General features: G+C 40.1%; 1 protein-coding gene across 1 annotated transcript in view; it reads left to right on the top strand.

The window, feature by feature from the left end:
- The window catches only part of marchf5 (membrane-associated ring finger (C3HC4) 5), a 98,149-nt gene extending 79,663 nt beyond the window's left edge, over positions 1-18,486 (top strand). Inside the window, exons 4-6 of the mRNA XM_078564950.1 lie at positions 5,844-6,027; positions 14,592-14,758; positions 17,420-18,486. Of these exons, the coding sequence (XP_078421076.1) occupies positions 5,844-6,027; positions 14,592-14,758; positions 17,420-17,533 (465 nt within the window). The 3' untranslated portion in view covers positions 17,534-18,486. The remainder of the gene's footprint in view (positions 1-5,843; positions 6,028-14,591; positions 14,759-17,419) is intronic.
- Positions 18,487-26,913: the final 8,427 nt, after the last annotated feature.

Genomic DNA, 26,913 nt, shown 5'->3' on the forward strand with positions numbered 1-26,913 from the left:
CCGCCATTTAATAAGGCCATGGCTAATCTAAGCAGCCTGAAATCTGCATCCTACCTACCGCCAATAACCAATCACTCCCCCTGCTTACCAAGAATCTATTCACCCCTATCTTAAAAATATTCAAAGACTCTGCTTCCACCACCTTTTCAGGAAGAGAGTTCCAAAGGCTGTCAATACTGAGTGAAAAATTTTGCCTCACCTGTTTTAAATGGGCGACCCCTTATTTTAAAACAGTGACCCCACCTAGTTCTAGATTCTCCCACAAGAGGAAACATCCCCTTCACATCCACCCTGTCAAGACCCCTCAGGATCTTATATGTTTCAATCAAGTCGCCTCTTATCTTCTAAACTCCAGAGGATACAAGCCTAGTCTGTCCAACCTTTCCTCATAAGACAACCCACCCATTCCAGGTATTAGCCTGGTAAACCTTCCCTGAACTGCTTCCAACGCATTTACATCCTTCCTTAAATAAGATGACCTGTACTGTACACAGCACTCCAAATGTGGTCCCAGTAGTGCCCTGTACACTGACGCACAACCTTCCTACTTTTGTATTCAATTCCCGCGCAATAAATGATAACGTTCTATTAGCTTTCCTAATTACTTGCTGTACTTGCATATTATCCTTTTGTGATTCATGCCCTAGGTCACCCAGATCCCTCTGCACCTAAGAGCTCTGCTATCTGTCACCATTTAGATAATATGCTTCTCTTATATTCTTCCTGCCAAAATGGACAATTTCACATTTTGCCACATTAAACTCCATGTGCCAGACCTTTGCCCATTCTCAACCTATCTATATCTGTTTGTAGCCTCCTTATCCCCTCTTCACAACTTACTTTCCTACCTTTCTTTGTGTCATCAGCAAATTTTGCAAGCATCCCTTCAATCCCTTCATCCAAGTTATTTATATAAATTGTAAACAGTTGAGGTCCCAGCACTGATCCCTATGGCACATCACTCTTCACATCTTGCCAACCTGAAAAAGACCCATTTATGCCTACTCTCCGCTTCCTGTTAGCCAGCTAATCTTCGATCCATGCCAATGTTACCACCTATACCATGAGCTTTTATTTTCCACAATACCCTTTGATGTGGCACCTTATCAAATGCCTTCTGGAAATCTTAAGTACAGTACATCCAACAGTTCCCCTTTATCCACAGCACATGTTAGTTCCTCAAAAAACTCCAATAAGTTGGTTAAACACAATTTCCCTTTCACAAAACCTTGTTGACTCTGCCTGATGATCTTGAGCTTAACCAAGTGCCCTGCTATAACTTCTTTAATAATAGCTTCTAACATTTTCCCTACGACAGAAGTTAAGCTAACTGGCTTTTAGTTTCCCGCTTTCTGTCTCCTTTTTTGAATAATGGAGTTACATTTGCTTTCTTCCAATCTACTGGGACCTTCCCCGAATCTAGGGAGTTTTGGAAAATTAAAACCAATGTGCCAACTATCTCACTAAACACTTCTTTCAAGACCCTAGGATGAAGTCCATCAGGACCGGACTCTTGTCAGCCTGCAGCTCCAACAATTTACTCAGTACCACTTCTCTGGTAACTGTAATTTTCCAGACTTCCCTCCCCACTTCCATTTCCTGTTTTATAGCTGCTTCTGGGATGTTACTTGTATCCTCTATAGTGAAACCTGATGCAAAATACCTCTTCAATTCATCTGCCATGTCCTTGTCTTCCATTATCAATTCTCTAGATTCACTTCCTATAGGACCAATGCTCACTTTGTTAATTTTTCTTTTTTAAATATTTATAAAAACTCTTACTATCTGTTTTTATATTTCTGGCTAGCTTTCTCTCATACTCTAATTTTTCCCTCTTTATTAGTCTTTTAGTCATTCTTTGCTGTTCCTTATATTTTGTCCAATCTTCTGGCCTTCCACCTATCTTTGTACAATTAAATGTTTTTTCTTTAAGTTTGATACTATCTTTAGCCTTTCTAGTTAACCACAGATGGTGTATCCATCCCTTGGACTTTTTCTTACTTGTTGGATTGTATGTATTCTGTGCATTCCGAAATATCCCCTCAAATATTAGCCACTGCATCCTGTTGAACTATCCCTTAACCTAATTTGCCAGTTCACTTTCACCAGCTCAGCTTTCATGCCCTCATAATTGCCCTTATTTAAGTTTAAAAACTTAGTCTCAGATCCACTCCTCACTCCCTCAAACTGAATGTAAAATTCAATCATATTATGGTCGCTGTTACCCAGGGGCACATTCACTTTGAGATTATTAATTACTCCGATCTCATTGCACAATACCAGGTCTAGTATAAAAGCAAAACACTGCGGAAGCTGGAAATCCAAAACAAAAACAAAAATACCTGGAAAAACTCAGCAGGTCTGGCAGCATCTGCGGAGAGGAACACAGTTAACGTTTCGAGTCCGAATGACCCTTCAACAGAACTAGTATAGTAGGTATATACCACAACCAGGTCTAGTGTAGCCTGCCCTCTGTTTGGCTCCAGAACATGTTGTTCTAAGAAAGTAACCCGAAAACATTCAATGCACTCCTCAACTAGGCTACCTGTGCCCATCTGACTTTTCCAGTCGGTATGTAAAATAAAATCTCCCATGATTATTGCCATGCCTTTCTGACAAGCTCCAATTATTTCTTCCTTTATGCTTAACCCTATCATGTGGTTACTGTTAGGGGACCTGTACACAAATCCCACAAGTGACTTCTTGCCTTTACCATTTCTCATCTCTACTCAAACCATTTCCACATCCTGGCTTTCTGAACTTAGATCATCCCTCTCTATTGTGCTAATACCATCATTAACTAACAGAGCCACCCCTCCACCTTTTCCTCGCTTCCTGCCCTTCCTAAACATCCTGTACCTTCAATATTCAAGCCCCAATCCATGTCCTCCTGCAGCCTTGTCTCCGTAATGGCTATCAAATCGTAATTATTTATTTCAATGTACGCTTTGAGTTCACCTGTTTTGTTTTGAATGCTATGTGCATTCGGATACAGAGCTTTGTTTTATCCATTTATTCTTTTTATAACCTCTAGTTTGATCTGTTAACTTACTGTTACATTTATACTCTATCTCTTCCTGTCACGGTCTGTTTTCATTTCCCGTAATAATACCTTTTTCTTTTGTCTTGTCTCTGCTCTTTGATTTACCACATCTTCCCAAATTTGATCCCTTGCCCCCACTATTTAGTTTGAAACCTTCTCTACTTCCCTAGTTACGTGGCTCACAAAACCCACCGGCCCCAGCACGGTTCAGGTGTAGACCGTCCCAATGGTATAGATCCCACTTTCCCCAGTACTGGTGTCAGTGCCCCACAAACGAACCCACTTCTCCCACACCAGTCTTTGAGCCACACATTCATCTCCCTAATCTGATTGGTCCTATGCCAATTTGCACATGGCTCAGGTAACAATCCAGAGATTGAGTTTTGAGGTTCTGCTTCTTAACTTGGTGCCTAGGCCCTCATACTGACTATGTAGAACCTCCCCCTTTGTCCTGCTTATGTTGTTGGTACCTACATGGACCACGATGACTGGGTCCTCCCCCCTCCCACTGCAAGTTTCTATCTAGCCCCGAGCATATGTCCTGCACCCTGGACCGGGCAGGCAACACAGATATCTGGACTTGCGCTCTTTGCTGCAGAGAGAGGTGTCAATCCCTCTGACTATTCTGTCTCCTACCACCATTGCATTCCTTTTAGCTCCCCCCACTGTACCACAGTGCATGGCCAGTTAGCTCATCCACCCTGCAGCCCCCACTCTCACCCAAACAAGCTGACAAAACCTCAAACCTGTTGGATAATTGCAGAGGCTTATGCTCCTGCCCTCTGAGTCCCCTTACCTGCCTCACTTGCAGTCACACACACTCCTGTACCTGACCACTTACCAAATCAGAAGGCCCTGCCCTAAGAGGTGTGACTGCCTCCTAGTACAAAGAATCCAGATTACTTTCTCCCTCCCTGATGCACCGTAGTGTCTGTAATTCAGCCTCCAACTCATAAAGCCTGAGCTGAAGCTGCTGAAACTTCAAATACTTACTACAGATGTGTTTGCCCTGTATCCAGGAGTTCCCACATGCTGCAGCTGTGACACATCATCTGTCCTGACATCCTTAGTGTGTTCTAACTAATTATTTAATTATTTTATTCTATTATTATATATTCTACTTTGGTTTTTATGTATTTTATTAACTTTACCACCAGTTGCTAGACTTATTTGAACCTTAGGAATAGAATAAACCCAATTCACTTACCAGATACTCACCAAATAACTAACTTCTTCGCCTGTAGTAAACAACTTCGCCTGTTGTAGAGTACAACCAGTTCCTGAAGGCTGAGAAAGGTAGAAAGCAAAAGAGCACCTCTTTCCCTTCCTTCCCTAACTGCCTTAATTACCCAACACCCAGCACTCCATTCTATGTCGCACTTCTTGCAGTACATCTTACCTACAGCACCCCTTTTCCCATATGCACTGAATTCCCACTTGAACGAAATTCCCAAATATACTCTACTCAGTCTCTGTCTCACTCAGGCTGAAGTTTCCACTCGCTGATTTTGCGTTTCTTACTGATAACCCTTAGGATGCAATTGTTATCTGTCAACACAAAAACACCTAACGCAAAAGATGGCAGGAGTAGACCATCAAGCCTGCTCTGCCATTCAGTACAATCATGGCTGATCATGGGCTCCAAATCTATTTTCTCGCCTACTCCCCATATCCCTTGATCCCTGAGAGAGACCATCTATCCCAGCCTTAAATATAGTCAATGATAGAGCATCCACAACTCTCTGGGGCAAAGAATTCTGAGATTTACAACCCTTTGAATGAAGAAATTTCCCTCATTTCAGTCCTAAACAATCGATTCCATATCCTGAGAGTGTGCTCTTGTGTTCTAGATTCCCCAACCAGCAAAAGCAACCTTTTTATGTCTACCCCATCAAGCCCCTTCAGAATCTTATATGTTTCAATGAGGTCACCTCTCATTCTTCTAAACTCCAGAGATAATGGGGCTAATTTGCTCAAGATCTCATCATAGGACAATCCTCTCTTCCCAGCAACTAATCTAGTGAACCTTTGCTGTGCTGCCTCCAATGCAAGTATAGCCTTCCTGAGATAGAGAGCCCAAAATTGCACATAGTACTCCAAATGTGGTCTGATTAAAAACCCCATACAATTGTGCAAAGACTTCTTTATTCCTGTACTCCAGCCCCCTTGCAATAAATTTCATCATCTCTTTGCCTTCCTAATTGCTGTACCTGCATGTGAACTTTGAGTTCCTTGTACGAACACGCACAAGTCTCTCTGAACATCAACATTTACACGTTTGCTGCCTATTTTTAAAAATAAAATCTGCTTTTCTATTCTTACAACTGAAGTAAATAACCTCACAGTCTCCCACCTTATTTTCCATCTTCACCTTGTTGTTTTCCAAATTTGTTTACAGTGTCAACATTCTTGTGGCACAAAACAAAAGAATAGTATTCCTGGTGACCTAAATAGCATGTGAATGGTAGATTGTAACTTATTTCCCACAAGTTCTGTATGGCTATCTACGCTTTAATAAGAGCCACTATTACCTTACATGTAATCCATTTTCACATACCATTGTTTTAATCCTAGATTTTTTTACTTCCAAATGAATACATACATTCGTACACTGTAGAATTAAAATACTAAAATCACTTTATTTGTTTTAGTGAACTTAGAGAATTCTGTAACATTGAAATTAATAACTGCTATATTAGACCAGTGTTGATTTTGACTATCTTCCAAACTGTTCAATCCCAGCATTTGTAATTATTGGCCAAATTACTATTATGGATAACATCGATTTTTGCATTTTTAGGTTGTAGGACATAAAGAAGGCCTAGATGTCATGGAGAGAGCTGACCCACTGTTCCTTTTGATTGGACTTCCAACCATTCCAGTTATGCTTATTTTGGGCAAGATGATTCGTTGGGAGGACTATGTACTAAGACTGTGGCGAAAATACTCCAATAAATTGCAGATTTTAAACAGTATATTTCCAGGTAATCCATATACATCTGACAATGTATTTCAGGTAACAAGATTAAGTTCTTCAGACAACTAAAGAAGAATAAGTTGCTTGTTCCTTTTGTTTAAAAATAAATATATTCTTGCTTATCAAAGCTTACGAAGGATTATTTTTGGTGTGGGTTGCAAGTATTTGTCTATTTGTTGTGAATATAAATATTAAACCTGCAGTGTGTTTTCTCTCATTACTTTATTTGTACGGATGAGAACATCAGGATGTAAGCTATAAAATTAATGCAACTTTGATCAGAATACAAAGTACCCAGGTTGTTTTCCTATACTTTTTATTTATAAATATGTTTTTATATGTATATGTAAAAATTATCTGCCAAATAATGTATGTAAATTTTCATTTTCAAAAAGTGTTCAATTTTAGGGGTGCAAATAAAAAATTATCAATAATTGTGACCATGAAATTACCAGATTGTTGTAAAAACCCATCTGGTTCACTACTGCCCTTTTAGGGAGGAAAATCTGCCATCCTTACCCAGCCTGGCTTATGTGTGACTCCAGATCCACAACAATGTCGTAGACTCTTAACTGTCTCCTGAAAATCTAGCAAGGCACACAGTTGTAACCATAAGACCATAAGACATAGGAGCAGAAATTAGGCCATTCGGCCCATCGAGTCTGCTCCGCCATTCAATCATGGCTGATAAGTTTCTCAACCCCATTCTCTCGCCTTCTCCCCATAACCTTTGATCCCCTTACCAATCAAGAACCTATCTATCTTGGTCTTAAATACACTCAATGACCTGGCCTCCACAGCCTTCTGTGGCAATGAATTCCATAGATTCACCACTACCTGGCTAAAGAAGTTTCTCCTCATCTGTGTTCTAAAAGGTCTTCCCTTTACTCTGAGGCTGTGCCCTCGGGTCCTAGTCTCTCCTACTAATGGAAACATCTTCCCCACGTCCACTCTATCCAGGCCTTTCAGTATTCTGCAAGTTTCAATCAGATCCCCCCTCATCCTTCTAAACTCCATCGAGTATAGACCCAGAGACCTCAAACGTTCCTAATATGTTAAGCCTTTCATTCCTGAGATCGTTCTCGTGAACCTCCTCTGGACCCTCTCCAGGGCCAGCATATCCTTCCTGAGATATGGGGCCCAAAATTGCTCATAATATTCTAAATATGGTCTGACCAGAGCCTTATAAAGCCTCAGTAGCACATCCCTGCTTTTATATTCTAGTCCCCTCGAAATAAATGCCAACATTGCATTTGCCTTCCTAACTACCGACTCAACCTGCAAGTTAACCTTAAGAGAATCCTGGACTAGGACTCCCAAGTCCCTCCAGATTTCTGAATTCTCTCCCCATTTAGAAAATAGTCTATGCCTCTATTCTTCCTACCAAAGTGCATGACCTCACATTCCTCCACATTGTATTCCATCTGCCACTTCTTTGCCCATTCTCCTAACCTGTCCAAATCCTTCTGTAGCCTCCCCGCCTCCTCAATACTACCTGTTCCTCCACCTATCTTTGTATCATCTGCAAACTTAGCTAGGATGCCCACAGTTCCTTCATCTAGATCACTCATGTATAAAGTGAAAAGTTGTGGTCCCAACACTGACCCTTGCGGAACTCCACTAGTCACCGGTCCTGAGAAGGACCCCCTTATCCCCACTCTTTGCCTCCTGCCAGACAGCCAATCTTCTATCCATGCTAGTACCTTGCCTCTAACACCATGGGCTCTTATCTTACTGAGCAGCCTCCTGTGCGGCACCTTGTCAAAGGCCTTCTGGAAGTCCAAGTAGATAACATCCATTGGCTCTCCTTTGTCTAACCTGCTCGTTACCTCCTCAAAGAATTCTAACAGATCTGTCAGGCATGACCTCCCCTTGCTGAAACCATGCTGACTTTGCTCTATTTTACCATGAGCTTACAAGTATTCTGAAATCTCATCCTTAATAATGGACTCTAAAATCTTACCAACGACTGAGGTTAGGCTAATCGGCCTGTAATTTCCCGTCTTTTGCCTCACTCCCTTCTTAAATGGGGTGGGGGGGGGGGGGGGTTACATTAGTGATTTTCCACTATCAGTTCACTATATTTAAAGAAAAAAACTGGATGGATCATCGGGCGATGACCAAGGCATCAGAGAGGACAAAGAAAGATATACCCAACCCAATTAACCCTGTAAAGTTGTCCTCAATAACACCTGGAGAGATGTGTCCCACAGGCTAGTCAAGCAACTGTCTGATAAAGTTATACTCGCAAAATCATGCCTTTCAACCAGCATCCCATCCTGTCCCCTCACCATCCTTGTGTCTGCCTTATCCCGCCAACAGGATAGAACCACTACCGTTCCAGTGACAGGACTAGAAGTGGAGGCATTTTGGTATACAGTAGAGAGCGCTTAGCCCTGAGAGTTATCAGTATTAACTCCTGATCCCGTGAAGTCTCGTGGCATCAGGTTAAGCAAAATTATTGACAAAATCAGTACTCCTCCATGTTGAACACTGCTTGAAAGAAGCACTGAGGGTATCAAAGGTGGGGAACTTCTATGCCCATCACAGAGTGGCTTGGTAGCACCACTTCTGACCAATTGGCTGTGTCCTGAAGGACTGCCAAACTGGGCCTGTGACAAGTGATGAGAGAACCAACACAAGGGAAAAACCTATTTGACCTCATCCTTAGCAATCTATTTTTCACACATGCATCTATCCATGACAGTATTGATAGAAATGACCACTACACAATCCTTGTGTCTTGACCGGAAGACACTATCCCATTGTGTTGCGTGACACTATCCCCAGTCAAATGGGATAGATTTAGAAGAGATTTATCAGCTTAAAACTGGGCATCCAGGAGGTGTTATGGGGTATCAGCAGCTGCAGAACTGTATCCCAGCACAATCTATAAAGCCATGACCTGGCACTGTCCTGTTACCATCAAGCTGAGGAATCGACTCTGATTCAATGAGGAGTTTAGAAGAGCACGTCAAGTATAACACACTAGGCATACCTAAAAATGAGTTTCCAACCTGACGATGCTACACCAGACAGGATTGCATGCAGGTTAAAAAGATGAAGCAGCATGCTCTCGACAGAGTTAAGTGATCTTGCAACCAACAGATCAGATCAATGCTCTGCAGACCTGCCTTATCCAGTCATGAATGGTGGTGAACAGTGTAACTGGAAGAGGAGCCTCCATGAGCATCCCCATCCTCAATGATGGTGGAACCCAATACCTGAGTGCCAAACACAAGGCTGAAGTGTTTGCAATGATCTTCAACAAGAACTGTTGAATGGATGATCCATCCCTGCCTCCTCCTGGGGTTCCCACCATCACAGAAGTCAGCCTTTTGATCAATATGATTCATTCTACATGGCAATCAAGAAACAGCTGAGCTTATTGAATACATCAAAGACTATGGTCCCTGAACAATATACCGGCTGTAGCGCTGAAGACTTGTGCCCAGAACTGGCTTTGCCAGTGTGGTCAATGACCATCCCTTCAGCCTACATAATCATCAGCCAAGTGATGGAAAATGTCATTGACAGTGCTATAAAGCAACACTTGTTTACCATTGCTTGTTTTGGGATTTGCCAGCCCACTTGGCTCCAGATCTCTTTACAGCCTTGATCCAAACATGGACAAAATAACTGAACGCCAGAGGTGAAGTGAGAGTGACTTTACCACTTATTAGCCAAGCCTGAATGTTGTCCATGTCTTGCTGCATGTGGGCACAGACCACTTCATTACATGAGGAGTTGCGAATGGAAATACAATCATCAGCGAACTTCCCACTTCTGATTTTTTGATGGAAGGAGGATCATTGATGAAGCAGCTGAGGATGGTTGGGCCCAGGATACTTCCTACATGAACTCCTGTGGTGATGTCCTGGGGCTGACATGATTGGCTTCCAACAATCACAGCTATCTTCCTTTGTATGAGGTAGGACTCCAGGCAGTGGAAAGGTTTTTCCTCAATTCCCATTGGTCTCAATTTTACTAGGGTGCAGCATCACACTCCATTGGCTGAAGTGGCATAAAAAAGATAGTTGTGGTTGTTGGAGGCCAGTGTCCTAGGTCCAACCTAAGATGTTTAATCAATGACTTTTCTTCTATCGTAAGATCAGATGTGGAGATATTTGCTGATGACTACAGTGTTCACTTCCATGCATAACTTTTCAAATAATGAAGCGGTCCCCCGTGCCTGCATGCCGGAAGACCTGGACAACATTCGAGCTTAGGTGCCAAGTGACATGTACATTGCCTGGTGTTTTTATGGCCTGAATGTTAACCTCCAACAAGAAAGAGTCCAACCACCTCCACTTGATATTCAACAGAATTACCATCTCCAAATTCCCCACCGTCAATATTCTAGATCACCTTTGAAGCATAACTGGAGCAGCAGGATATTGCCTATCCATAAGTCCCTCGGGAAGGTGGTGAGCTGCCTTTTTGAACCGTTGATGTCCTTATAATGTAGGTACACCTACAGTGCTGTTAGGGAGGAAGTCCAGGATTTTGACCCAATGACAATAAGGCAACGACGATATATTGCCAAGTCTGTGTGCCCCTTGAAGGAGGACTTGCAAGTGGTGGTGTTCCCAAGAACCTCTTGCACTTGTTCTTCTAGGTCGTGGAAGTCATATATTAGGAAGATTCTGTTGAATAAGCCTTGGTGAGTTGCTGCAGTGCATCTTATGGATGGTACGCACTGCAGTCAGGCTACTTTATCTCTGTAGTGTCGAGTTTCTTGAGCATTGATGGAGCTGTACCCATTCAGGCTGTGCCCTGCAGATGGTGGAAAGGCTTTTGGGAGTCTGGAAGTGAGTCACTTGCTGCAGGGCACCAAACGTCTGACCTGCTCTTGTACCACAATATCTATGTGTCCTGCCTTGATTAACTAAAACCTGGTTTGAATTTGAAACAAAAACTTGGCAGTTAACAATTAATTACTCTTTGCATTCTCCATGGCAACACTTCTACCAATCAGACTCCACTTGCCAACGAGTTAGCACTCTTCTCATGCAGTATAAATTGTTCCCTTTACTGTTGGTTTATCTTGTGTACCTGTCCTGATGAGTGCAAGATGAAAAGCTTGGATAACATGCCCCTCTTCAGCAATACTCAAGATGTGTACTACCAAATTTATCATTATTTTAGTATTATGTGCACTATTTTATAAATCACAAGATTTTATTGCCTTTTAATAGTTTTTTCTACCTGCACTCGCACATTCCAAGAATTATGTATTTGAACAACAGGTTGTTCTTTTTCTCCACGTTTTTCACTTTGAATGTATATTAACATTCCTCTTTGCTCCCAATCATGTTTAGACTTGATCTCTAATCTACACCTCTGACGTTTGGGTCTTTATATTGGAATTTTTTCGAGAGAGAGATGACCCTCTCTGTCTGCCAAAGTACTTGAACTGCTTGGCTGCAGGTGTTTTTACTTTTGGATTCCCCTAGCCAAGAGGCAATCCTCAATACTGAGTCAGAAAGTTGTGTGTTCCAGAACTTGAGCATATAATCTAGCTTGACACTGTAGTGGGCCAGCACTACAATGTTAGAGATGTTAACTTTTGGATGAGACTAAAACTGAGGCTCTGGCTGTCTGTTCAGGGGAATAGAAAAGAAGTAGTAGAACTTCTTCAAGAAAAGCAGGGAGTTCTTCTGGCCAGCCTTCATCCTTGAAGTACCGGCCTCATCTCATTGCTATTGTGGGGCCTTAAGGTTGAAAACTGCCAACTGCACTTGTCAACATTTCAAATAGTGATTCATTGGTATGTGAAATACTTTGAGATATCTGCAGAAAAGAAAGAACTTGCATCTATATAGAGCCTTTCTTAACCTCAGGATGTCCCGAAGTGCTTCTCATCAATGAAATGCTTTTGAACTGTAATCACTGTTGTAATGTATGGAAATGCAACAGCCAATTTGTACACAGCAAGATCCCTAAATGGCATTAAGATAAATGACCGGGTGATCTGTTTTAGTGATATCGGTTGAGGGATAAATATTGGCCAAGACACTGAGAACTTCCTTCCTCTGCTTTGAATAGTACCATGGGATCTTGGACAAACCACCTGAGAAAGCAGACGGATCCTCGGGTTAATGACCCATCTGAAAGACGAACCTCCGGTTCAGTACTGAGTAAGTGCTGTACTATCGAAGTGCCACCGGGCTTATGTGCCCAAGTCCCTGGAGTGAGGTTTGAATCCATGACTACCTGAGTCAGGTGAGAGTGCTACCAATGAGCCAGTGACACCATAAACAACACCAATTACAACTTACATTGACATACCATCTTCAAAAACAACCCAACATGCTTCAAATAGGTGCCTGGGAAAAATGAGCACCAAGCCAAAGAGAGAAGGATTAGAAGGGATGAGCAAAAGCTTGGTCAAAGAGTTGCTGTTTAGAAAGTGTTACTAGTGGTGGAGTGAAGGGAATGGGTGATGTGCAAGAAGCCAGAGAAAAAAATAAGGAAGAGTGCAGCAGGGAAATAGGTGGTTGTCAGACTGCTGAAGCTAAGGCTTTACATAAATGTCATTCCTTTTTTTATTGCCAGTGCAGATTGCTAACACTTCCTCTCCTAGCACATTGTGAAGTGAGCAGCTATGCTAAGTGACCCTGTAAATCTGACAGTTTCCAGCAAAACATTAGAAATATATTTTGCAATGTCCATGGCACTGAAGACATGAATAAAGTGGAATCCTCATTTGTCATCCTATACGATTATTAGAGGCAGCTTGGCTCAATTAGTAACACTCTCATCCAGATCAGAATTTTGTCAGTTGAATCTCCACTACAGACTTGAGCACATATCTCTGGTAAGACTTCAGTGCAATAATAAGAGAATGCTGCATTGTGAGAAGTACAGTCTGCCTGCTCATGTAGATACGAAAGATCCCAGACACTAATAGAAGAAAAGCTATCAGGAAAATTAAGTACTCATGTGCCATGCCAACATCGTTCTCTCAACAAACATCATGAAAGAAAACAACTGTCTGGTTATTGATTCATTTACTGTTTGTGGCACAATACCGTAGGGGAAAAAAAAATAGGCGGACACTTTTTCCTACGCAACAATAGTGAGTATGCTTGAAAAATAATCCATTGTTCTGTAAAGCATTTTATAAATACAATTCTTTTGTTTTCTATTCGTGTACCAAGAAAATATTTTGTATGGTTCAGATTCTTTTGTACTGTATGTATCCAGTAGCGTGAGATGGTGCAATGTTAGGTTAAAAGGAAGTATCATAATGTGGGGAAACTGAGGCCTGTAAGTGCACCAGGGACTGAGGAAGTTAATGAAATATGATGTCTGCTACATTATTAATGCGATAACCAATTCAGAAAAAAAGCTGCTACAGCCGCCTTAACCATTAAATCAGGAAGAAAAATAACATGATTAGAATGATTCATGTGACAAATTTATGATGTGCACATACTCTTAAGTTTGCTTAAAAACCCATTTAGCTCTGAGCTACCAGGAGCCTACTTTTTAGGACCTTTAAGCCTTTGTTCAAATTTTGGCATGAAACCTGCTAATTTCTGCTACTGAACATATTTTAGTTTGATATTTTATTGTGAAAATTAACAGGTTAGAAACATGAACAATATATTTCTTTGCAAAGGCCCCTTTTTTTTAATCCTGCAAATGGTTATCCTGTGCTCCACAATAGCAAATTACTAGTGTCAGTGACAGTTTCTGTTGTCTTATTAATGTAAAATTAAAGGCACCCTATATTGCTAATAGATATTTTTCATGTATATTAAATGTGGAATTAATTCTGATTTGTGGGATACTAACCTGGGAAGATCTGTTTTCCCTCTAGCTACTTCTAATTATGGGGCAAAAGTCTAAGTAGGTGTGGACCGATGCTGAGGGACGAAAGATCATGGACAAACCCCCAGCAACTTGCTGCTGGTAACTTCTGTTGAGGCTCCTAGGTGGCAATGCCACAAGTAAAATATGATCATGCTGTACAGCGGGCATAATATGGGCACGTTGAAGATGATTCTCAGTATAAATGTTGCTTCAGAGTGTTGCCCTTTTTTGCAAGAGGGAAGGTGATACACTATAACAGCAAAATATAAATCAAATTTTAGCCTTTTATTTAAAAACCAATTTAAATGTGGCATAATAGAAAACTGCACAAGAAAGACTTTGTCTCACAAATTATGAAATTGGCTTCATTTACACAGCTAGTCAAGAATTCAACAAATTATTCTGTAATATCCTTTGCCAAACATGATTCTGGAATTAGTATTTAGGAATAACCTAAAATGGCTTCCTTCAGTAAAACATTTTGCTAATTGTTGTTTGCTGGCTTTTAGTCCCACTTCATATCATGAAGCACACATTTGGCTATTCTCAGTTGCTAAAAATTTGGAAGAAAATTTTGCATAATCACTGATAAGTCTAGCTGACTACTTAACTGAACAATATTTCCTCCCAGGCAATATTATTCTCACAGCAACTGAATATTTTCTTTCCCCTCCTGCCAAACAAAAAGTGTTTACTTTGTTTTGTGAATATTCTTTGATGGTCTTTTTCCTTTTGCTTTTATCCTTATAGGAATAGGCTGCCCTGTTCCTCGTGTTCCAGCTGAGGCCAGCCCGCTAGCAGATCATGTGTCAGCTACTCGCATTCTTTGTGGGGCTTTGGTTTTTCCTACTATTGCCACTATAGTTGGTAAATTAATGTTCAGCAGTGTCAACTCAAACCTGCAAAGGACTATTTTGGTGAGAAACTTTCTTAAATATTACTTGTTTAAACCTGCTATTGAAGCATATTCTCACTTAACTTTTGCAGACAAAACTTTAGACCATGTATGTCTATTTAGCATTGACTATTCAGCGTTCTTTCACACATTCTTATGAATGGAGTAACTTCAGTTGTTAATATGTACAGCAATTGTTAAGTATTTTCCCCAAATATGCAGATATAAATATTTGGCCCTGTGCCTTACCTCTGAGTCAAAAAGGTTCAAGCCTCACTCCAAAGGCAAGACCACAAAATCTAGGTGGACAGTACAGTGCTATGCTGAAGAGCGCTGCATTGTTGGAGTTGCTGTCCTTCAGATGAGGTGTTAAACAGTAGCCCTGTCTACCTTCTCAGGATGTAAAGGATAACACGGCTTTATTCAATGATGAACAAGAGAGTTCTCCTCCATTTTCTGGCCAATATTTATTGCTAAACTGCTGTTTTTAAAATAAAACAGATTGGTCACTATCACATTGCTGTTGTGGAACCTTGCTATGAGAAAGTTTGCTGCCTCATTTCCCTATATTGTGACAACAGTTTAAAAGTACCTACATTAGCTGTTAAGCACTTTGGGAAATAACAAAAAGTGCAATATGAATTAAAGTTCTTTCTTTCTGTATAATGTATACACACGGAGAATAAGCTACTCGGTGGCAATGTGTTGAATATAAATTCTGTCCAATGATTGAAGGAAACTTGAATATTCCAAGTGCTAACGAATTTAATATTCAGAGTGTGGTAAATTCAGCCAAGACTATGGTAAATTCAATATTTAATAGTTTGTCATCAACTATTCCACTAAAGCAACTATTCTACTAAAGCAACTTGAAGTAGAAATGAGTATTACTTCATTCTGGATTGTTGCAAACCACTTGTCGCTACCCAAAATAGAGGTACAGTCCTGGTTTATTTACTTTCTGAATACAATTTTACTTATGCCAATAACTCTTAGGGATGAAATTATAGTTACGCCTTATGTCAACTAATGAAACATAATTTCTGGAGCATTTCTGTAATTTCAAAATTTATGTTAATTCAAATATTGATACAGCAGCAACTTGTACATGTATAACACCTTTAATGTAATAAAACATGTCAAGTCTCTTCATGGGAGCATTATAAAGCAAAAGTTGATACTTGCAAGTTCAAATACTGAAAGAAACAGGATGCTTTGTGTTCTCCTTGGCACATGTAGTTGCCATCTGTGGAAGATTCGATTGAATAATATAAGTTGCATTGTTATATTGATACCCTTAAGTTTCTTTGTTCTTCAGGGACATTCCATAGATCTTTTGCCCCTTGAAAATTTGGTCTATAGCTATTCACTTTCTCAAGAAATTAAATTAGTTGAAATCTCTAGGAATTTATTGTACATGCCTTGTTGACTACTTGTTATATAGCTTCTTTATACAAACCTTTTGAATGTTTTAAGGATTGAATTTTGCTGAATGTGATTAAGTAGTTTCAACCATGTTCTTCCTGGGAACAAATTCACAACTCAAAACTACCACTGCTTCTGGCACTAAACGGTTTAAATTAGCCAAATTCACCTATTAATTGCAGAAAGGTGGGTGATGCTGGGAATTTTCAAAACGTCGTTCATGGGATGGGGGTATCGCTGGCTAGGCCAGTATTTACTGCCTATCCTTAATTGCCTTTGAGAAGGCGGTGGTGAGCTGCCTTCTTGAACGTCTATAGACCATGTATTCTAGGTACACCCATAGTGCTGTTAGAGAGGGAGTTCCGGGATTTTGATCCAGCGACACTGAAGGAACGACAATATAGTTCCAAGTCAGGATGCTGTGTGACTTGGAGGGTAACTTGCAGGTGGTGATATTCCCCTGCATCTGCTGCCCTTGTCCTTCTAGGTGGCAGAGGCTATGGGTTTGCAAGATGCTGTCTTGGTGAGCCTTGGTGAGTTGCTGAATAAAATATTCAGCACAGTGTGGCCTCCTGTTTGACGCTGTCAGAGTGGCGATGAGGGAGAGAGTCCATTCTCTAATGTTGGCATTCTTCCCTTTTGATTGTTCTCGCTCAATTAGCATGAACTTCAACAAACAGCTAAAAATGCAGTATAATATTTATTTCAGATTTCCAGATTCTACCGTATTTTGCTTTTATTTTAGCTAAAAATATATTCTTTGGTATGTAGATAAGACACATCAATAGGGTTCTGGTTCATCAAAAATCCAAAGTGAGTTAACTGAATATTTACTATGTAGCCCAAGCCCAGTCTTGTTCCATGGATGAATAACTTATTTCCCTCGGTATTTAAAATATTTGCTTCAAAACAAAGGTTTAGCTATATTTTAATTTTTTCTTGTTCATTCCAGGGGGATTTAAAGATTTTTCTTCCCTAATCTCAGTCTAACTTAACTGAACTGATTCATTCTGCCTGGAAGCCTTTTTACCTGCTAAATTCTATTTTAATTGAAAAATGTCAGCCAAAGTGTCAGTGTTGCACATATATTTAGTTTCGAAGTTCATAACCTTTGCATTATTACAACTATATTATTAAACCCAACAATTATGAATAAGTAGACATGAAGGGGATTATAGCCAAAAATTCGGAACATGATTCTAGGGTATTGGAGTTGATCTGACTGTGGACTAAATATTCTTGTCTATTTATTTGGCAGGGTGGTATTGCCTTTGTGGCCATCAAAGGAGCTTTTAAAGTGTACTTCAAACAACAGCAGTATTTGCGCCAGGCCCACCGCAAGATATTGAATTTTCCAGAAGAGGAGGCATGAGAAGAATCTGAGTGCAGCCTGGTTAATGTGCTATCATTCTTATCTAGCAGTTGTGCATTTTTGGTTATATCAAATTGTGCTGTTGTATGGTATTGTGGGTATGCTGCTGGTGCAGATTAATGTACACATTTTTTTTTAGAAGTGAAATAAAGCACTTTCATTTGGCAGAAACTGGCAGCTAATGCTATCAGTGATCATTGAACCCAAGAATGTGATTGGCTTTGGTTGCTTTTTAAGCACTTTCTTTATAGTGATTCGACAGCATAATATTTAATTAGCATTAAAACTAGTGTAACCTTTCTGCAAAGCAAATGTTAGTTTATAGAATCTTGCATTTTAAATTTCGTTGACAATTTATTTTCAAAATGTGTAAGTTGCCCATTGTATTTTCTTTTGCAACACATCTTTTTATTAAACCCTAGCTATGCAATGTCTCCCTTATTTTATACAGTCACGACACTATGTTCTATATACACTAGGTCCAACATTGGGTGGCTTTTTCATGGTTGACAAATAATGTATTCAAGTTTGTACAAGCTTACGGAAGAAAAGCAGTTTTTGAGATAGTTTCTTGTTCTAGACATGCTCTCCAAGATATTTTGTACTGTGATGGATACTTTTCAATTCCTTTAGTGTAAACATGTGTAATACTTTTCCTCTTCAGTGCATTATATTGTGGGTAAGTAAAGAGTGATACTAAGTTCTAACCTTCTTCTCCTCTCTCTTCCCCCAACCAGCACTACCACCAAAAAGGTTGTACGCACTTCTCATAAACATTTTCGTTTCTTCCTTGTGCTGTTTTCCTTTAATATCTGCAAAGCATTTATATTAATTCATAATGTACGATATCAATGATCTGGTTTGAACATGTATTGATTGTACAGTATTGCCTATTGATCTGTAGACTTCATTGGCCAAAGTGTATTATAAATGAAAATAAACTTTATTAAAAATACTTTTTTGATGCTTTATACCTATTATGATCCTTGGCCAGACCCCCAAGCTGTTGGTGAGATCTGGTGAGGGGCCAATAATGTTTTACTTAAAGTAGACAAAGTTTGAGATTCAAGACACTTGTCCAGTGAATAAAGCCTCAAGATTCCACGGGTTTTGAACAAACAAAATAAGCTTTTTACTATACAAGGTCAGAAAGATAAAACAATTAACAGTATCTGTCTTATACTCTAATATTCAGGGGTGCTGTGAGGCACATATTAACAGGCAAACTGTGGTCAAACACACCACACTGCACAATAAATGCCAAATGTGACCAAATATTCCACGGATTTCTCAACAATCCACCCAGACTTTAATAACACTGTTATTAAACACTGCAAGTCAACCAATCTCACTGAAACTCCATCTCTCTCACAAGGGATTCCAGTCTTCACCTTTGAAGCCTCTCCTTGTAATTCTCTCCAAAAGTCGTTCTAACTTGGGCAGCTTCAACGATGGCCCATCTTATGGGGTTTCAATCTTGTCTCCCGAGATTCTGTTCCCCTGGATTCCCAAGTCTACCTTCAAGCACCAATTCACACGCATGATTTCAGCTCTTTGTTTGGCCAAGCAGAACGCTACTGCTCCAAAGAGGTACCTTTGCCCAAACAGCTTGCAGCATGGAGTCACCAACTGTTGGCTTTCTTCTTAGACCTTCAGGGCTTCTCTTGAGCCCTCTTCAGTTACCAGACTTGGATGGCATCAACAATGGCCCACCTCCAGGGTTTCACTTTCGTCTTCCGAGATTCCACTCCCCAGGAATCCTGACTATACACTCAAACACCAAATTACGCACACAACTTCAGATCTTCAGCTGCACTGAGCAGAACACTACTGCTTCAAAGGGGTACTTTGCCCCAGCAGCCCGCAGCACGGAGTTACTAACCTTCAGCTGCCTTTTCCACTTAAAGTCTGCTCCCTGTAGCCCTTCTCCTGTTTGGAGCATGTTTTTCTGCTTTTTTTTTAACCTTAACTGGGACCTGTCTCTGCCCCTTACCTGGGACTTCCTTTTGGGACCTCTCCCTGTCCCCTCTCCCCATCCCCTGCCTGGGACACTTATTGGCTATGGCGTTCAGTACCCGGTCACCTGACTCAGGTTTTTGTGCTTTTTTTTTCTCTCTCTCTCTCTCTCTCTTTATACTTAGGTGTGCCTCTTTTCTCTCTCTCTCTCTCTCTCTCTTTATACTTAGGCACACTAGGCCTATCCTGGGCTCAAAAAACTTAAATCGCAGAACTGCACATATGCAGCCAGCTCCCAGTCTGCGTGTGCGCAGAAAGTGTGAGGTCTGTCAGGAGTTGAAGTTCCCGACCTCCAAGCTGAATAGGGTAAGTATAGTTTTCGTAACATACCTCAGGTTACTTTAAGTTTATGTATATTTTTGTCTTATTTTTGTTTCACTAAAATGATTTTAATTTATTTATGTCATTTAACATAACAAAAAGCTTCACTTTTGGGGATTAGATTTGAGCAGGAATAGAATCATATAATGTTTTAGCACAGAAGCATGCCATTCAGTCCACCCAGTACGCATCTGTATTTTCCTCCACACGAGCCACCTAATCTAATCCCAGTCTCCTGGCCTATTCCTATAACCTTCAGAAATGTCTAGGTGGAGATATTTATAGACAGAAATGAACAGGAAGGAAGTAGCAGAAATAGTTAACAGGGTGAAAGAATAGATTTTAAGAGACTTCTTTAAAGGTGGGGAGATGTAGTAAAATAGTGGAATTTAGGGAGCCAATTTGAGCGTGGGGCATCAATGAAGTTGATTTGTCTCTGATGGCGTGGGTGGAGAAGAGAACAACTTATTTCTGCTTCTCCCATTTTACTTGGGGTCAACACCACCACCTCCTGTTATTTCTCTTCCAATCCCACTGCACTTAAGTTTCACCACCGCATCTTTCCATCTGATTTAGGCTTTCCTCATCTTAACAAATCCATGCTGGCTTTCCTTAATTAACCTGCCCAAGTGGCTATTAATTTTGTCCCGAATTATCATTTCTAGATGCTTCCCCACTACCGAGCTTAAACTGACAGGGCTTATCTCTGCACCCTTTTTTGAATAAGGGTGTAACATTTGCAATTCTCCAATCCTCTGGCGCCACCTCTGAGACTAAGGAAGATTGGAAAATTATGACCATTGCCTCTGCAGTTTCCACTCTCACTTCCTTTAGTATCCTTGGATGCATCTCATCCAGTCCTGGCACCTTATCAACTTTAAGTACAGACAGCCTATCCAATACCTCCTCATATCAATTTTAAACCCTTCCAGTTTAAATTACCTCCCCTTTTACCACAGCAGTATCTTCCATTGTAAAGACAGATGCAAAATATTCATTTAAACATGGCAACATCAGTTCACTTTGTAAAGAAAGCCTAGTTATTACTGTATCTTGCATTAAACTTTTAAACTTCGTTTTTATATAACTCACAAGAAATAGAAACAAGATAAAAGCAAAAACTGCGGATGCTGGAAATCTAAAACAAAAACAGAAACAAATACCTGGAAAAACTCAGCAGGTCTGGCAGCATCAGCGGAGGAGAGCACAGTTGACGTTTCGAGTCCTCATGACCCTTCAACAGAACTAAGTAAAAATAGGAAAGGGGTGAAATATAAGCTGGTTTATGATGGGTGGGGGGGAGGAGTTGTTGGTACAAGCAGCCAATAATAGGAGATAACCAAAAGATGTCACAGACAAAAGAACAAAGAGGTGTTGAAGGTGGTGATATTATCTAAAGGAATGTGCTAATTAAGAGTAGAAGGCAGGACAGACAAGGTACAGGTAGCTCTAGTGGGGGTGGGGGAATACTAAAAGGTAGAGATAAACAATGGGTGGAAATACATTTAAAAATAATGGAAATAGGTGGGAAAAGAAAAATCTATATAAATTATTGGAAAAAAAACAAAAAGGAGGGGGAAGAAACGTAAAGGGGGTGGGGATGGTGGAGAGAGTTCAAGATCTAAAATTGTTGAACTCAATATTCAGTCCCGAAGGCTGTAAAGTGCCTAGTCGGAATATGAGGTGCTGTACTGGAGGAACAGCACCTCATCTTCTGACTAGGCACTTTACAGCCTTCCGGACTGAATATTGAGTTCAACAATTTTAGATCTTGGACTCTCTCCTTCATCCCCACCCCCTTTATGTTTCTTCCCCCTCCTTTTTGTTTTTTCCAATAATTTATACAGATTTTTCTTTTCCCACCTATTTCCATTATTTTTAAATGCATTTCCACCCATTGTTTATCTCTACCTTTTAGTATTCCTACTCTTAATTAGCACATTCCTTTAGATAATATCACCACCTTCAACACCTCTTTGTTCTTTTGTCTGTGACATCTTTTGGTTATCTCCGCCTATTACTGGCTGCTTGTCCCAACAACCTCTCCCACCCCCCTTAAACCAGCTTATATTTCACCCCTTTCCTATTTTTACTTAGTTCTGTTGAAGGGTCATGAGGACTCGAAACGTCAACTGTGCTCTCCTCCGCCGATGCTGCCAGACCTGCTGAGTTTTTCCAGGTGTTTCTGTTTCTGTTTTTGTTTTGAAATAGAAACAGGAGTTGGCCATAAGACCCGTTAAGCCTGCTCTGCCATTCACCACGATCATGGCTGATATTTTCCCTCAGATCCACTTTCTTTTGCACTCCCCATATCGCTTGATTCCCCGAAAGATCAAAAATCTGTATCTCAGCTTGATCATACTCAACCATAAAATATTCACAATCCTCTGGGGTAAACTATTCCAAAGACACTCAACCCTCAATGAAGAAATTTCTCCTCTCAGTGCTAAATGATCGTCCACTTAGACACTGGCCCTGTGTCCTAGATACCCCAGAAAAGGGAAACAACATCTGTCCACCCAGTCAAGCCCCTTCGGAATCTTGTGATCACCTCTCATTCGTCTAAACTCCAGAGTATAGGCCCAATTTACTCAATCTCATCATAGGACAACCCTCTCATCCCAGGAACCATTCTAATGAACCGTCACTGTTCTACCTCCAATGCAAGTATTTCCTTCTTTAAATATGGAGATTAAAACTGCACATTGCCTCAAGTGTGTTACCAAAGCCAAATACAATTGTAGCAAGACTTATTTATTCTTGTACTCCACGTAATAATAGCTAACATGCCGTTTGCATTCCTAATTGGTTGCAGTCCCTATATGCTAACTTTGTGTTCCTTGTATGAGTACACCCAAGTCTCCCTGAACGTCAACATTTAAAATTTTTGCCTTTTTTTAAAAATGTTTGTTTTTTCTATTCTTACTACTAGAGTGAAACCACAGTTCACTTCCCCACATTATATTCCATTTGCCACCTTGTTGCCCACTTGCTTACCTGTCTATATCTCTTTGCAGCCTCTTTGTGTTCTCCTCAGAGCTTGCATTACCACCTAGCTTTGTACTGTCAACAAATTTGGATATATTACTCTTGGTCTCTTCGTCTAAGTTATTAATGTAAATTGAAAATAGCTGATGCCCCAGCACTGAAGCTTGTGGCACTCCACTAGCTACAGTATGCCAACTTGAAAATCCCCTATTTATCCCTATTTCCTGCTTCCTGCCTGTTAAACAACCTCTCATTGGTGCTAATATATTACCACCCAAATCCAGGAGCCCTTATTTTGCATATTTTAACCATTTATTTGGCATCTTATCAAACGTCTTTTGGAAATCCAAGTATACAATCTCTGTTGGTTCCATTTATTCAAGCTTCTAGTTACATGCTCAAACAAATCTCATAAATTAGTCAAATACAATTTCCCTTTCAGAAAACCGATGTTAAGTCTTCCTTTCTAATAGATTCCAGCATTTTCCTGACCACTGATGTCAGGATAATTGGCCTTTAGTTCCCTATTTTCTCTCTCCATCTTCTGCTCCTAATTCGTATGTTCGTACCTTTTCTTGAATAGTGTTATGCTCCCTAACTTCAATCCACTGAGACCATTCTAGAATCTAGGGAATTTTGCTACTGTTTTAGAATCCTGGGATGTAGGCCATCAGGTCCTGGGGATTTATCAACCTTTAGTCCCTTAAATTTCTCTTAATACATTTTTTCTGCTGATATTAATTACTTTAAGTTCCTCACTCTTATTAGCCCTTGGCTGCCCTCTATTTCTGGTTGTAATTTGTGTCATCTACCATGAAAACAGACATAAAATATTTGTTCAACATCTCTGCAACTTCCTCATTCCCCATGAAATGTTTCCTGTCTGTAGCTCTAAAGGACCAGCTACTCCTCTTTTTACATACTTGCAAAAGCTCTTATAATCTGTTGCTATATTCCTGACTAGTTTACTCTCATTCCTTTTTTCCCTTTTTATCAACAATTTGATTGCCCTTTACTAGCTTCAAAAACTGACAATCCTCAGACTTACTACTATCCTTCACAACATTATAAATCTCTTAATTTAATGCTATCCTTAGCTTATCGAGTAAGCCATAGATGGATCTTTTTGTGTTTTTGTTTCTAAATTTATGTTGTTGAATCATTTCTTTAATTGTTTCCCAGTGTTTATTTTCCACCGTACCTCTAAGTCTATTTACCCAATCAACCTTAGCTAACTCTTTCTTCAAATCTATGGAATTGGCCTTGTTTAGATTCTTGACTTTGGACTCCAGTGTATCACTGTCAAACTTACTATGGAATTCAATTGCTTTATGATCACTTTTGCCCAGAGGATTTTACTTTGAGATTACTAATTAACCCTGCCTCATTACACAATATTAGATCTTATATAGCTTTATCTCTAGTTGGTGCCACAACATTCTTTCGAGTTATCAACAGTCACAGATTGCAACTCTTTCGAGTACAATCACAGTTCTTGGTTTCCGGGAGTGGGACATGAACCCACAACCTTCTGATTCAAAGGCGAGGGTGCTATGGACTGAGCAACAGCTGACACCTCCATTGGTGCCACAACATAAAGAACTAATCATTTACTTTAGTTAATTACTTGTAAAAGCTCTTACAATATGTTGCTATATTCCTGACTAGTTTACTCTCATTCTATTTTTTTCCCTTTTATCAACTATTTGATTGACCTTTGCTAGTTTCTAAAACTCTCCCAATCTTCAGACTTACTTGTATTACTTAGTAGGAAGCTGTCACAAGAGTATTCTATAAACTCATCTTCCAGAGAACCTTTGCCAATTTGCTTTGTCCAATCTATATGAAGATTAAAGCCCCCCCACCATTATTACATTTGATACAAGCTCTTAATTATTCCTTGCTTAATGTTCTGTCCAACAGTATGACGACCGCTAGGGGCTTACAACTACTTCCAGCAGCATTTTTTAACACTTGTTGTTCTTAATCTCCACCCACACTGATTCTGATTTTTTATTTTCTGAGCCACGATCCTTTCTTACTACTGTCCTTATGTGATCCTTTGTTATCAGGTCTACTCACCATTTTTTATTCTCCTTCTTTCTGAAATATGTATCCTAGAATATTTACTTTCCAACCTTTGTCACTTTGCAGCCATGTCTCCTTAACAGTTAATAGATTAAACCCATTCATCTCTATTTGTGCCACTAGTTCAACTATCTTGTTATGAATGCTTTCTGCATTCAGATAAAAATAATTTGGTTTTATTCTGCTTTGCATCAAAGCCTGCCTACTTGCAGGGCATAATGCATTCAAGGACTGAAATTGATCTGGAAATTACTCAGTTGGTCAGACAGCATCTGTGGAGAAAGAAACAGGGTTAATGTTTCAGGTTTTCAAATTTGCGGATGATACAAGAATAGGTGGGAAGGCAAGTGGTGAGGATTATACAAGGAGTCTACAGAGGGATATAGACATGTTAAATGAGTGGGCAAAAAGTGGCAGATGGAATATAATGTGGGAAAATGTGAGGTTATGCACTTTGGCAGGAAGAATGGAGGAGCTGAATGTTATTTAAATGGAAGAAGGCTGCAGTACAAAGGGATTTGGGGGTCCTTGTGCATGAATCCCAAAAAGTTAACATACAGGTTCAACAGGTAATAGGGAAGGCAAATGGAATGTTGGCCTTTATTTCAAAGGGAATGGAGTATAAAAATGGTGAAACAAAAACAAAAATAGCTGGAAAAACTCAGCAGGTCTGACAGCATCAGTGGAGAGGAAGACAGAGTTAACGTTTCGTGTCCGTAAGACTCTTCATCAGAGCTAAAGAAAAATAGAAATGAGGTGAAATATAAGCTGTTTGATCACCTCATTTCTATTTTTCTTTAGTTCTGATGAAGTCATACGGACTCGAAACGTTAACTCTGTCTTCCTCTCCACAGATGCTATCAGACCTGCTGAGTTTTTCCAGCTATTTTCGTTTTTGTTTCAAGATTTCCAGCATCCAGAGTATTTTGCTTTTATAAAAATAGCGAAGTCTTGCTAAAACTATACAAGGCACTAGTTAGACCACACCTAGAATACTGTGAATAGTTTTGGTCCCCTTGTCTAAAAGATATGCTGCCATTGGAGGCAGCCCAGAGAAGGTTCACTAGGTTGATTCCGGGAAGGGAGGGGTTTTCTTATAAGGAGCGGTTGAATAGGTTGGGCCTGTACTCATTGGAGTTTAGAAGAATAAGAGGCAACCTTATTGAAACATATAAGATTCTTAGAGGGCTTAACAGGGTAGAAGCTGTGAGGTTGTTTCCCCTTGTGGGAGAGTCTAGGACCAGAGGGCATAATCTCAGAGTAAAGGGTTGCCCATTTAAAACCGAGATAAGGAGGAATTACTTCTCTGAGGGGTAGTTAATCTGTGGAATTCTTTACCACAGAGGGCTGTAGAAGCTGGGTTGTTAAATATATTCAAAGCGGAGCTAGATTTTTAAGCAGTTAAGGGAACCAAGGGTTATGGGGAAAAGGCAAGAAAGTGGGGTTGAGGATTATCAGATCAGCCATGATCTCATTGAATGGCGGAGCAGACTCCATGGGCCGAATGCTTCTGTTCCTACGCCTATGGTCTTAGGTCAATGACCTTTCATCATATTTCAATAAATCCACATTGTTTTGGTGCTGCAAATGATCTGTCCTGTTTATTTTGTATACTAATTTATACGGATACTTAGCTTTGTTTATAGGAAGATGGAATACAAAAACAAGGAAGTCATATTAAACCTTTACAAATCACTGGTTAGACCTCAGCTAGAGTATTGTATACAATTCTGGGGATTATACTTTAGAAAGGATATCAAGGCCTTGGAGAGAGTGCAGAGACGGTTTACCAGGATAACGCTAGTGATGAGGAACTTAAGTTATGTGAATAGATTGGAGAACCTGGGATTGTTCTACCTTGAGCAGAAAAGGTACAGTGATTTGGTCGACTGCACCATGAAATTAGATCACCCCCCAATTTTCACATTATCAATACTTTATTCTTCAGCTGCTTTCAACCATTGCTT

This window comes from Cetorhinus maximus, chromosome 20 (genome assembly GCF_964194155.1).
Source record: "Cetorhinus maximus chromosome 20, sCetMax3.hap1.1, whole genome shotgun sequence".
Classification (NCBI taxonomy): Eukaryota; Metazoa; Chordata; class Chondrichthyes; order Lamniformes; family Cetorhinidae; genus Cetorhinus; species Cetorhinus maximus.